Source organism: Rissa tridactyla, chromosome 4 (genome assembly GCF_028500815.1).
Source record: "Rissa tridactyla isolate bRisTri1 chromosome 4, bRisTri1.patW.cur.20221130, whole genome shotgun sequence".
In the NCBI taxonomy this organism is placed as follows: domain Eukaryota; kingdom Metazoa; phylum Chordata; class Aves; order Charadriiformes; family Laridae; genus Rissa; species Rissa tridactyla.
The window spans coordinates 68,508,577-68,523,333 of NC_071469.1; the positions used below are offsets into that span (position 1 = coordinate 68,508,577).

Sequence of the window (14,757 nt, forward strand, 5' to 3'; positions counted from 1 at the left end):
TAATAAAGGAATCAAGGTGACGATTCCAAAACACTTGTCAGGGGGAACATGAGATGAGAAAGATGTCGGGGAGCTGCTCCTATGAGAAGACACAACCTGTAGCTCTGTACTCCCCTCACCACAAAAGCCTTTGATGCCAGCTCTGTCCTTTGTGCTTCTTGCAGTTTCAAACTGCAAGGACTGTTTGGAGAAAAAAATAATCACTGATTTCAGGAATACAAATACACTAAGAGCTCTAAGAAGGTGGAAAACACGAATGGGGAAAAGACACATGTGAGCACCATGCAAGAACCAAACCCTCTGAGGCCTTGGGGAAGAGATGGGACAGTAGCAACCCAAAGAAAAGCCTAACAGGTAGAGTAGGAGCCAGAAACCAGATGAATCTGATCTCTTCTTAGGTACAGCATGGACATAGCGAGGCAACAAAACCAGGTAACATAGACAGAAAGTATGGAGATCATGACTCAGTATGACACCCACCCTCGCAGATGCTCCTCTTCCAACAGCGTGGATTCAAGCACATACACTGAGAAAATTGTCAGGGTTCCTCCTCCTTGTCAGAATAACCCCTTGATTTTGTTGCAAAGCAGCTGCATTTGGTTTTTACAACTCCTGCTTGCATTAACTTACTCAAATTAACTTCTACATGCTGATTTTAAAGGGACTCAGTCTACTAAAAACAAACGAGAGCTGCAAAATTAATCCCTTTGCTGTTCATCCTCACATCTTGACTTCTATTTCTGTTCCTGCCACTCTCCAGCAATCTGCTAGCAGGTGAATCACTTCACAGTGTTTCTGCTTGCCTTCAAATTTCTCATCTATTTAGATAATAAATTTGCAGAGTAATAGCCGTCTTTAGATAAAAAGTGGGTCTGGGCTCAACAAGTGCCTCTACCTGCTGCTGTACAACATTACTGCTAATTGTCAGCTTGGGCTTCAGCATATGCGTGGTCACATGCTGCCGAGATGATCTCAGCTTCTCATTACAACATCCACTTTGGGGTTTTTTTGTATTTTAAACTAGCCTGCACTGGAACAAAGAAATCTGTGCGTCTGAAAAATGATGCCAATGCACTCTAACTCCCACAGTACCTACAGAGACGTGATGGTGCAGCTCAGGCTTCAGACTCACACAGAACAGATGTAATTAACACACTGCTGTTGAATGAAGGGGGTGTGAGTGTACCTAATTATACCCACGTGTAACACTTTAAGCCTGCATCATGTCCAAAGCGTACTGATGAATACATGTTCATCTGATGGCATCAGCTTAATTACCTCTCTAGTTATTCAAGGAGAAGTACGCAGAAAGTTTCCTTCGACATGATTCTAGCACAGTAATGGATCGTTACTCTGGTGATGCCACGACACGCAATCAAATAATCAGCAAGACGAGTGAGCACAGAAAATAAAAAGGTGGCAGGGACAAGCTGGCGGGAGGCACCCGAAGACACGCCTGGTGTTCCTCAAATTAGCTCAGGTGTGTGCACAGGAATAGAGATGTATGGGAGACCCTCCGGCATAAATAGTAGCAGAAAAGCACCTGGACGTGCAAGACTTTCCAAGAAACAAGTGTCTACGTTCCTGCCTGGGTCACCTATAGCTCTTGGTGGGGGAAGGGGGGGAGACTTGAGAGTGTTTCAGAGAAAGAAAGAAGAAAACAATAGTCTTCATGTGCCCCTGACACCATATTCTCTAACAATGCGGGACGATTGTCAAGCAGAAGGTTCAAAGGTTCAACGGGTGACTTGATTGTTGACTGTGAGAACCTCGGTGGCCCTGGATGCAGAAAGCAGGCAGGATACGGAAAGAGCAGTAAGGATTTCCAGGCACACAGTAATAGTTACATGGGGTTTTTTTCATATCTGCTGAGCACGCTTCCTCAAGCGCAATCTGCCAATCATCACCACGTGTGACAAAGGCTCGTTACAGCTTGCAGAAGTCCCGCTGTGCATCAGCGCGGGGCAGCAATCAATCCGGGCCAGCCAGGAGCCAAGGTGCTTCCCTGACGTCCTATGCGCTCCCCGTCTCCATCGACCCTGGTGAATGGCAAACCACTGCAGGCAGACAGTCCACCAACCCTCACAAAGCCCAGCTGGCTGCTCGGACAGCTGATGTTCCCTGAGCAACCCACACTGGAGTGCACAGCCGCGGCAGGGAAAAAGCTTCCCAACTGTGCCCACAAGTCAATCAATGAAAGGCAGCCTGAAAAATCATGCAACAGTCCCCATATCCTGCCATAAAATCCTGACACCAGTGCGCCAAATCACTCCTGGAAGGGGATGGAAACCCACAGCTGCTCTAAGCCGCAGCTATTCCCCTTAGTCACCTCTCACCACTAACGGCCGAGTTCAACAAGAACTTCTCACAGCAGTTATGCTTACAGAGCTGGTAAACGCAGAATAGCCAAATTTGCCAGCAATTTGACATTATGAACACATAATTTGCAGCTGAACTTAAATTCATTTGTAACAACATTAATTACAAGGAATATCTTGTGCGTTTGCCACCTCACAGACACTTCTGTTTGTCTCTACTTTGTTTCCATTTGATAGGCATCTCCACCACACGCCTCCAGCTTTAAACCAGTAACAGATGGACAGGCTAGGACAGTTCTATACCAAAACAGAGCATCAGGTTCGGGTTCTGATTTTCATTACTTTGGATTTATCCTGGATTACTCTGGATTTACAATTTATATAACTTCTAAGAAGTTACACCAGGTGAAGTTCTACCGCAGAACTTCTGTATCAGATGAAGTCATACCAAATGAGAAAAGTTTTGTTCTCAGAGTCATCAACACATCAGTCATTGTCTTGAATGAGTTGTTGCAGTAATTACTATAGATACTTAATCTTGCCCTTGATGAAGGTTGTCATCAAGTTCTTCATGAGAAAGTGTGAATCTTTATCATTTTTCAGGCTTGTTTACTTTCAAAATTACTCCAGAAGAACAATTCCTGCTAATGTATCAAAACACCCTTCTCCCAAAATAAACACAACAAGTGTAAGGGGGAAATAATTCTTGTTGCAGAATTCAATCATGATCACCTGTCCTCAGTTCAGAATAGTTATGCTATTTGATGTTCCCCCATTACTATAATATAAACATGCTTCTGTTGAGATGAGGTCCAACACGGCCAGGGACTCTTCTGGCTCCCGCAGCAAAACTATTGCTCTGACAAAGGGGTGCGGTAACAGCTCTCTTCCTTTGTCCTCACGGACGAAGGTGGAGGAGTTACTACTGGTGCCAAGAGGAAAGCTGTTCCCTCCTACCAGCTACACCTCCCCATGGCAGACAGGATCTCACGCCTCTTCCGGTATGACACCAGAGCAACCAATGAAGGACAAGCCGCACATTAAGGTTTTATTTTTTTTTTTTTTTTCCTCTGGCAAAATTAATGACAGAGAGTAAATTAAGGGACTCCAAATCATTTTATCGGATACCTTAGGAGCTGGCTGTAATTCCCCTGCTGCCATGGCAGCTTTAAAGCTGAGCAGTGAATTCGCTTTGCAGTGGGTTGTGTACGGTAATGGTACATACCGCCGTTTTGAAGTCCCTGCTGTCAAATCGGAAATTCAGAAAAAGCTGAAGGCAACTCCTTGGAATAAAGCCGTGAGGACAGAAATAATGTGAAATGTGCAAGTGCAAATAAAATTCATAGTTCATCTTAGATGCACTCAGCATGTTAATGCCTCAACTGTTTTGTTCATTCGCTACCTGTTTGCAGTGCCCCGAGGCGTACGCTATTAAGGCATAACCCAGCATAATCTAACCCGAAGCCTTCAAATGTAACAACATTTGCTGCAAAACTGTTCTCCAGAAAACACTTCTCTAAAATCTCTAATTATTTAGAAATCTAAGCTGAAGACTTCACCATCAGGTTTATAAACCATTTCAGACACATCCGCTGCCGATCCCGGACACAGACCCTTTAAGAGAGTTAAAATCTATAATTTCCATCCTCCTGGAAACCAGCATTCCCAATTGCACTTCTTGTGAGCAACCACTGGCATGAAGCTCTCAAGATCCATAGCAGTGATACAACCACAGGGAGAGGGAGATCTATCAACCGACTGTTTGCTCAGCCAGGGACAAGTCCAAAGACAAGAGCAAAGGCACAAGAAATGCCACAACACGGAGACAGCTTGGTCAGAGACAGATAAAGCATTTCAAACTCAACGGCTTGAATATTTCCATTTGAACCAATCAAAACTGAAACAAAACACCTGTTTAAATCAATGTAAGAAATCAATGTTTATGTCGATGCAAGAATCTTTCAAACCAATCACATAAAAATCAATTGCTCGAACCAATGTAGGAATATAAAAAGGTTGGTTTTTTCCTAAAATATTTTGATGACCAAAAATACTTAGCTTTCAACAAAGCATTGAGAGAAGTATTTGAGTATTTGTTTTCACTCTATGCCCAGCCTTGACTGAGATGCCCCTTCCTCTTACCTTGCTGCAGTATCTTCTTTGAAGTCTACCCATAATAATGAACCCCCCTGACACTGGGGAGAAATGCAAATCCTGACATCAAATCCAGGGAGTGGTAAATAGAGAGCAATAAGTGAAAACTCTTCTTCAGATTCTAACTTTGAAGGTGTTGGTTGAATACCCAAGAAGCTCAGCAAGAACCAGCAACGTGTGCTGGCAGCCCAGAAAGCCCCCTGCATCCAGGGCTGCATCCCCAGCAGCGTGGGCAGCAGGGCGAGGGGGGGGATTCTGCCCCTCTGCTCTGCTCTGGGGAGACCCCCCTGCAGTTGGAGCGGGGCCAGAGGAGGCCATGAAGATGATCCAAGGGCTGGAGCCCCTCTGCTGTGAGGACAGGCTGAGAGAGTCAGGGGGGTTCAGCCTGGAGAAGAGAAGGCTCCGGGGAGACCTTCCAGGCCCTTCCAGTCCCTAAAGGGGCTCCAGGAAAGCTGGGGAGGGGCTTTTTACACATGTATGTAGTGATAGGACAAGGGGTAATGGCTTCAAACTGGAAGAGGGGAGATTTAGATGAGATCTGAGGGAGAAATTCTTGGCTGTGAGGGTGGTGAGCCCCTGGCCCAGGTTGCCCAGAGAAGCTGTGGCTGCCCCATCCCTGGAGGTGTTCAAGGCCAGGCTGGACGGGGCTTGGAGCAACCTGGGCTGGTGGGAGGTGTCCCTGCCCAGGGCAGGGGGTGTCACTGGGTGGTCTTTAAGGTCCCTTCCAACTCTGACCATTCTATGATTCTGAAAGAAAAACCGCCTGAAAACGGTGTGTACAGGTTGCTCCTGAAGAGCTCCTACCGCTGTGTGGCTGCATATGGTCACATAGTTTTTAATCAAGAGAACAACGCTGAAACACAAAAGACTATGGGGACACCACATGCCCGGGGAGGGTTGCTGCTGGAGGCCCACCTGTTTTATTAGAGAGTCGGAAGGACACCATCTTGTCAGGGATGCTGCAGACATTCCTCACCGAGGCGATGCAGCTGTAATTCGCGTAGTCCTGAGGTCGGAGGTTCTTCAGCTTCAGGATCTTCGTTTCTCCCTGCGTGTGCAAGAGAGAGCGTTAGGAAAAGACAGAGGCAGAAGAACAAGCAGGGATGTAGGATACATCGAGACCAGCTTTCAGGAGGTGAGAGGAAGATGTAGAGGTGGCTAATTAGAAGCAGATGTTCAAGTGTTCCAGAAAATATATTTCATTTAATTTTCCGAAAGAATAGCAGCTAGCATAACCTAAAACCATAGCCCCACTTATATATTAAAGGCAAAAGAAAAGAGCGGCGAGGGGGAAATTGGTTCAACAGAGTATCTCAAGTTGCAGCATTATTCGGAATAATATAACTTAAAGTACAATCTACATGATGAAAAAAAGGACAACGTACAGAAATCCTACTGTTTTCCTTTGAAAATGAGCCGCTGATGGGTTTTATTTTTAGCCAGCGGTGTAAATGCTGGAGCAGGGACCTGAACGGGGTATGTAATGAAGGAGTTCCTTCAGACACTGCAGAAAGTGAAAACTGGCAAATATCAGATTTCCACTGCAGTACTATGTGAAGTGGGCACCGCAGAACCAGAAACTCAGGAGAAAAAGCAAGTTGCTGAAATGTGTATGTCAAATCTTACACCTTTGGTAGCAGCAAGAGTAACGAAAAGCTGAACAGAGTGTTAGATGCAAAATCCTGAGCACGCAGAGATGCCACGGGACAGAGCAGGGAGGAATAAAGCACGGGGAGCACAGCAAAGCACAACGGGGTGGAGGGCTGCGGAAACGTCAGACCAATCTATGTATACCAAAAGCTCCCCATAATTCCCTCTAGCATTAAAATAACAAAATTCCTTGGGCTTTCCAGTCTCCTCCTCCAGTTGCCTGTGTTCAAGCCTTTGCCTGTGCTCGTACCAATTAGCTAAAACCAAATTAATGTTTAGACAAGGCTAAGGCAGAACCCCAGCCCAGGGAGGCAGGCACTCGGAACGGGCTTACAAAGCCTCAAAAGAGCAAACTTTGGAAAACATTCATCATCATGTGTCCTGTTAATGCTGCTACAACTTTTAATATTACCACAGCTTGAGCAACGTCTTGAATTTCTTTTAACACCACCACGTCCACCAACTGCCCAGGCCTATATAAGGCCATACAAAATATGGTGGTTTGTGAAAATGCACAGAACTAGCAAAGACTGATAAAAGAGAAGGTACAGCTAGCCAGACAAGGAAAGAGACATTCATGAAATCAAGCTTGGTAGCATTGGAACTGAAGCGCTTTGTACGTGCAATCAGTCCCGCAAAAATTATGTGATTTAAGCACATAATTAAGAACACGCTGCTTTAGAGTTTGCAAGACCAAGCCTTTGAAAGGCTGCTCCTAAAGACAGAGATCCTACTTCAAGAAGGGGTTTATGTGGGCTAGAGAGGGGCCTGATGCAGGTTAGGAGGGACACAGCTACCAAAGGCGTCAAGTCCTGGCAACACAGAGCAGCTACATCCCTTCAGTTCAGCCTCTGGGCTCCAAGTTGAACTTGCGGGCTGAACGCACAGTGGTATCTGGAACATGTCCCCAGATTGCAGAGATTTATAAAAATGTATATATTTTCTTCATTGGTTGGGATAATTAGTCTAATTACGTCTAATTGCATAATTATTGTAAATACAGCAAATTTAATCTTGTACGCAAGCTGTGCAATTACAATGTGCAATGAGGATGATGCAAACTCTTAGGAAATAATTCTGCATCAAGATTTCAGTTTTGAAAAGTTTAGCATTTCAAATACTCCCACAGATGAGAATGTGTACATTTGTCCAACTTTTCTCCCCATGGCAGCTAAAATAAGCAGCTGACATTACCTGACTCATCAAAAAAAAAAAAAACCAAACTGTTCAAAGTTCAAGAATTCATTTGTATATTCCCAGTTTTCCAGGTGCTTTCTATGATTTAATAAAACAAGAAAACCACCGGAAAGAAAAACTAGCCTTTTTTTGCGTACAATACCTTAGAAAATTTAATGTGTTACTGCTCGTTTTCCTTTACGCTTCATTTGATTTTCAGACTGATAAGCCACCTTCAAAGCAATCACCAAAAAATGCCACCTCAAATTCGTATCTCTTGATGCTCTGAAGTTAAATCCCCTCTATCCCTCTTCACGTCAGCTCTTACTGTTTGTTACCGTATCATAACCTGAACCAATCCTGCAGAGATGTGCAGTAGATAGATGTTTATGACTCTTGAACCTTTAACTACATCTTTTCCTCTTATAAACGTATATCGGATCTTGTAGGCACACCAACAAGATACACTAAACTCAACCCGACCTCCAATAAACGTAAAAAGGTTATGGATAAGCTTTCGACTAGCAACATGACAATCTGATTTATTCATTAATTCAGCCCAGACAGAGGTTCTAGGAAGAATGCTCCTAGTAACCTAGAAATATTTATTTTTTTAAAAAAATACTGAATCAAATTTCACGTGACGCATTTTATCAGGTCTGTTCTTATTAGATGACAGGGAAGGTAATCATCAGCATTTCCATATTGAAATATAAAACAAAAAGTCCCATGTCAGGGGAACCTCTCACTTTTTAATTAAAACATTAAAAAATTCCAGTTTACACACTTATGTCCAAGGAAACAAGCCACAGATTTGCTAAACTGGGTCTGTACATGTTAAATTAAAAATAATCTCATCACATTTAGGAAAGCAATAACTTGACTACGTAATCTAATTCTCATCTCCGCGAGGTTCCAGGCTACACGTTTCTCAGTAAAATACCAAGCCGCAATATAAAGCCGTCAAGTACAATAAAAAGAAAAAATGAAGGTGCTCTCAAATCATTAGCTGAAAATTATTTATGAAAGTTGCAGGTTGCTTTCTGCTATGAAGACCACATTACCAGACAGTTTTCACCTCTGTCTTTACTCGTTATTGCTTGAGACTTTCCAAAACAATTTTTTTCTCCTTTTTTTTTTGCTTTTTTTCTTTTCTTTTTGCAAACACCGCCACACACTTTTGTCCATAGAACAGGATAGGCCACCTTTGTATTCTGAGAATGTGCAAATGTGCTAATAATAAATTAATCTGATCTAATCTGACAGACTCTTTTGATGGCCCAGTCTGCCTCCGTGGCTGTGAGCGAGAGTAGGAAGACTTAAAAAATGACTTCTTTCCATTTTTGCCACCTCATCTTTAAAGTGTGTAATTCTGGAACAAAACCTTACATTCAAAGAAGTGAAAGGCAGAATAAAAAAAAAAAAAAAAAAAATCCACATGGAGTTGCCATAGAGTTTATCCTTCATGAAAAGCTTTTTAGGCTGTAACTTCTGTGCAGAATCACTTTGCATTGTATTGGAAAAGATTAGGAAATAGCAGTCAAATCAGAGGTTTGGGCTTGCAGCGCCAAAGCAAAATGACTTCAAAGGGGCTCCCGCAGACAGCGCTCACTGCGCATCTTCCCATAACTTCCTTTCGCATAATTTGACAAAAAATTTAAACGACATATTTTATATTAGGAAGTCTTATAATACCATATGGGCGCATTGGTGCTAGTTATGGGGAGGGCATGCCCAGTTACCAACACCACAAACCCAGCAAGGATACACAGGCAGACCCGGGTACAAGAAATCTGGTGCAAGTAGCCTAAGGAAGGGCAAAAATCCTCTCTCCTCATTCCTACCTGGGTAAAGAAGGGCTCGTAGATCTCCACTCCTTTATCAGAGCCTTGCAGCAATACCTCTTGGCCGCGTCGCCAGCTGTACCGAACAGGCGGGTTGGAGTTGGCCACGCACCTGAGAAACACCGTTCTCTCATAGTAAAACTGCTCTTTTGCTTCCCCGATGCTCTGGTGGACTGTCACTATTGGATCATCCAAATCTGGAAAGACAGAAAAAAAACACCGAGATAAAGTCAGGCTTCAGTTGACCCCATGACGGGTCTACAATGGGAAGCACGTGCATCGCCTTGTTGTATACAAGTCAACAGCAAAATAGAGACAATAGAGCTCCAAAAGGCACAAATGTACATTTTAGGACTTTTGTAGCAGAATCCCAGTTTAGAGTTTGCTTTCACCTGTACAGCACCCAGCGGAACTGGAGCTTCACCTACAACTCAGGCTTTTGGATATAACAATACATAAAATATCATATAAGACAACGTCAATCGTATTTCTGTTATGTTTCCACTAATACTTAGGTTTCCCCTGGTTTTCATCTTTACTACTTGTTTCCTATGTATGATTTTTATTTAAATGTCGCTTAGACAAAATAGTTTATAAAGCTTTGGAAATAAATAGACAGACTAATTTGCATCCTAATGGTAGGATCCACTAGAGCATAGATCATGTGAATGCATCTGTTTTCCTTTAAAGCAGCAATTTAATACAGTAATTTAATGCATATTCCCTTCTTTCAGTTACGTGCATTTAACTTCAAGCAGGTAAATTCATCACAGGCTTTAGAACACACTTCTCTTGATTAAAATACAGATATCATGTAATGACTCCCACGGCATCAGCTCAAAGAAAATGAGATCCCCACAACAGAATTCACTCATCTTAAATAGGGAAGAAATAACAATAGCCCTTGCAATGTGAGTACACCTAATTAATTAATTTGGGCTTTATTCTATTAGGAACAAGTAGATTCTTGTTTGCACGAGTCTTCAACTATTATGAACTTTTTCTGAAGGTACAATTATGCCAAAGGAGGGGGAAAAAACCCAAACAAACAAAAGAAAAAAAGCAATGGCCATCTTTACTCTGTACTAGTTAAAAACACTCAACCTCCAAATAATGCGGTCAGCAATTCTCTCACGAGCTTGAGGGAGAAGTGACACGACCCGGAGGGCTGGCAGACAAGGGGAAGTTGCTTCTCCACGTCCAGCCCCATGTTTCCAGGGTACATCGTCCAGGTTTGGCTCCTACAGTTACAATAGCGGGACCGATGCTGTTACCCACAGAGAGGAGGAACAACATCCCCGATTATCCCTGCACCGGTGCGACCGATGCGCACACAGCAATAGCATGTTCCCATGCGCGACTCAGCCTTGGCTGAAATAATATCAGAACCTTATTCAGCAGTGCTTCTTCCTTAAAACAAAATATAAATAATGCTTTAAGTAGTGCTTAATTAATTACTCATCCACAAACTGAACCCTATTTTTGCCAAGTCTTGTGTCAGTAACTATTCAAATGTCAATTCATCGGGTTTATTTGAGGCCACGATTCAGTGAAATGCGGAACGAGGTGGTCAAACCTTGGCATGACCACCGGTGTCCAAGGGAACACCGTCATGCTTGAAGGCACCTGCACGCTTGAGCCCCTTGTCAATGGTGTTGAAAACAAGGACAGTTGTTTTGGGGGAAGCATTTCTCTCCCGCGTCCTTTCCCCAAGTGCCAGCCAAACACCACCATAACCACCACGGTGTATTGTGTGAGGTGGGCCACCAGCACAGCGGTTCTTAAAAAATGTGAGGGTTTGATAGCTTTTAAAAACTAGAGGTACAGGGGATTATTAAAGGAAGCCCACCATTAACAATCTGAATAGATTAACATGTTTCAAAGGTCCACGCTGAAAAGCAGTTTGCACTTAAAAATTATTCTTTCAATGCTTACATTTTGATTTGCATAACAAGAATAAAGCTTGAGAGTCTCTTGATTAATTAGAAACAAAACCTGTTCCAAAATTTGGAATAATTCAAGCAATAATACCTTGTAATAGCGCACGGATTTTAAGTAAATGTTACCTTCACTCTACTCTACAAAACATTTAATTTAATATCACAGAAACAAATTACGAAACTGTTGCTCCAAATCAGGATGGCATTTTCTAATGAGATTTCATTTTTGTTTTAAAGGTTATTTTAAATCACAGCAGCATTTGAAAAGGGATGAGATTGCTGAAACGTTATGTCTTCTACTCATGCAATAGAAAATAAAAAGGTGGAAATTAGCTCCTTTCAATTTCTAGGCCAAAACACCTGTTCCCTGTATTTTGATGAACAACAGAACATTTCATACATGAATGCCTCCCAACGTCTGCTTATTAAAGCACATCCTTTGACCACAAACAAGGATGACTGACAGCTACGAGCCTCCAACACCGAGTCAGGGGACTGCTCCTCGAATCTCTCACCCTTAGATGAAGGTGTATCCTCTTTGGTGAAATCCACAGAGGTCCAAGTCAAGACTCAGCTTCATCTTGATGAAGTAAAGACTGGGCAGACTAAATCACTTGAAGGCTAAAAATGGGACCTGAAGCAACTGCAAGGTCTGCCAGTGTAAGGTAGTAATCAACACCAGGCAGGCTGAGGCTGACTGGCCAGAAGAGAGCCTTGCAGAAGAGGCCTTGGAGGTCCTGGTGGAGAAGCTGAGCAGGAGATGGCCTACTACATCACAGGCTGCAACAGCAAGAGTGCAGCCAGCGGGTGCAGAGAAATGATCCTGCCCCTCTACCCACGGCTGTGAGACATCATCCTGAGCACCCTGTCCAGGTCAAGACATGGATATACTGCAGCATGAGCAGAGGAGGCCACCAAGATGATCAGAGGTCTGGAGCACGTGCCATACAAGTAGAGGCTGGGGGAGCTGGCTTTGGCTTGCTTAGAGAAGATAAGATGAAGGGGAGATCTAATTTCTATCTTTGACTGAGTACTGGGAAGTTATAGAGAAGATGAAGGCAAACTCTTCTTAGAGGTGCAGACCAAAAGACCATGAGGTATAAGTTACACCAATAGAAATTCCTCCTAGTTATAAGTGAAAACGAATTCCCCGTGCAATCAGACAAGTGCCCAGAGAGGCTGCGGGATACTGTCCTCAGAGACATTCAAAGCTTGACCGGACACAGCCCTGAGCAATCTGTGAAGTTGGCCCTGGTTTGAGCAGGGGGGTTTGGACAAGAGGTCCTTTCCAACCTGAATTATTCCATAATACCAATTCCTTGCTCGCGCTAACCGCTCTCTTGCAATGGGTCCATGCTGGCTGTGCGTTCACCCCCTCCGACACCAGTACTTTTCTAGAACATAGAGAACCAGGCACTCTCTCTCTGCATGGCACTATACTATGACAGGGGATGGATTTTGATAAAGAGTATAAGGAAACCTCAAAGAAATTTCAGTTGGGAATGCAAATGCAGCAAGCCCTCTGCCAAAGCATTTCATAATGGTCAATTAATAGAAAATTTGCACTGCAGAACTTGACTGATTTTTCCATCGGCAGTGCTGGCAAGATCTCGACAGCTGCGTCACAGCAAAAGAAGCAGCGCTAATAGGAGACAAAATAACGCTCACAATTGTTGTGAGATTTCACTGAACACGCAACTGCCTGCCCCGCTGCTGGGCAGGGTTAGACAAATGTTTTACTGGATTGTTATACAAGACTGTATTTTGCTCAGGCAGTGTGAGAGCTGCAAACATAATACAAAATATGCTTTTTTTTTTTTTTTTATAATACTGCCAAGGTATTCTGCAGAGTTATTACAATGCAACTGCCAAATTCATAGACCGTAGACAGGCTATTTTAAAATCAGCCGATCTGGATGGCATTAATGCCCACTTGTCAGAGCTCTCCAGAATTTCAATGTCTAATTGAATTGTTATTAATTGATACTCAAATTTCAGCATAGGCTTAAAAAACCCCCCCAAACAACTATTTAAAGCTCTGTGCATATGTGTGAGTATCTGTGGGTGTTTGTTCCCTGAAAGCCCTGGAACAGTCAGGGACTCGGCAGTCTGGGAGGGAAGCCATGGACTGCAGGTACTGCACAGCAAGAATCCTGGGAAGAGGAAAGAGGGGAAATCACTGAAGAGCCAGGGAGATCCTACCGCAACGGAGAGAGATGTAGCACTGGGAAGCTCAGCAAGATGAATTTTTGAAGTGCTTTACAAGAGGAAAAAAAAATCTCAAAAATGTTCATTTTGGGTTGATCAAATTATGAAGAGCTAACTGACTAATCATTCTTTAAATTAAACTGAAGTCATGGGTGTTGCTATGTAGTTAAAGCCTATTAATCAAAATGAAAATAATTACAGAAGTGTGTTTTCCACAGAGGTTTATGCCACCATTAGGTTCAATTTTTCAGTCTTTAATCTTCGAATTGAACCAAACAGTTTCCAAAACCCAGATGGCACAGGCATGCTAAACGCTGTATTGGAAGAATTCCCTTCACACATCCCTAAGCTCTCAAACAAACAGAAAACCCAGGATAAGCTCTTCAAAACGGGTCTAATCTAAATGCGCTGTGAATTGCAGCACGACGGTCAGAGATGTTGGTGTGGAAGGTGCACGGAAGTGTGGCAGATGCTGTTAATATCCTCTCTACACCGAATCACAAAGCACTGGAGGCATCTCACCGTCTGCGAGCAGGAGACACAGACCATCTCCTGCAACCCTCACCTGAGTGCCGGGGGAGTTTCACACACACAAACAGGGGAGCAGGATCACAGACTATATTTGCCATATCATCTTTCTTCAGCTGCTGGGACTACACAGCTTGCTGATTTCATTTGTTAATTAGCTGCCTTTGTCTTCAGATGTTCAAAGCAAGCAATGCTTGGAAGTCAGGATAATAATAAAACACGCATCTGGTAAACTGATTGAAACGGCTTCATCAAGACACCCAGAGAGGAGACAGCAGTGACGCATATATTTAGCCTGCCTAACTCCTGAGTTATTCTTAAATATAAAAGTACCATGTTTTTCATGCCATTTTCCTTACTATAGCCTCCTTGACCTAGCACAAGCTATCGGTAATCACGCAGGTTTGAAGTGCTTTGTGGTACTGTATGATATAAAGCAGTTACACATGATTCAGAAAAATGCACAAAAACTCAACAAATATCTATTTCTGGCATACCTATGGAAAGGCTAATGAGCTGTCCTGCCTGCCATCCATTAGTACATGCAGTGTGGAGACGTAAGAGCTCCAAACAAGCTGGGAACAGGAGAGCCAAGTTACCTGGAGCTCCACAAAAGATATTTTCCACTCTATAGCCCTTTAAAAGAGATTTATTATGCATCTGCAGTGCTGTATCGCATGTGCAGTACTGACACAACAGTAGAAAGCCAGCATCATTTACAAGGCCAGACCCTGTAACAAAACAAGCCTTTCTGGCTTTGCTCCCGAGAGACCAAGAGTATGACCCTGGGAGACCACCGATGAGCTTATATCGATTTCCAATAGCATTTTGGGAAGATCAAACACATGCTAGAAGGCTGTTAACGCGCTCAAACACAAAAGGACAAACAGAATGACCTTAGTAGTCAACAACACCCTGTGCGGCTTGAGACCATTTCTG

The 14,757-nt window shown here is 43.3% G+C and overlaps 1 protein-coding gene across 1 annotated transcript in view; it reads right to left on the minus strand.

Moving 5' to 3' along the window:
- MDGA2 (MAM domain containing glycosylphosphatidylinositol anchor 2) overlaps nt 1-14,757 on the minus strand; it is a 365,679-nt gene that overhangs the window by 165,771 nt on the left and 185,151 nt on the right. The window contains exons 4-5 of the mRNA XM_054201390.1: nt 9,143-9,339; nt 5,388-5,520 (exon numbers count right to left, since the gene is read on the minus strand). Coding sequence (XP_054057365.1) covers nt 5,388-5,520; nt 9,143-9,339 — 330 coding nt within the window. The remainder of the gene's footprint in view (nt 1-5,387; nt 5,521-9,142; nt 9,340-14,757) is intronic.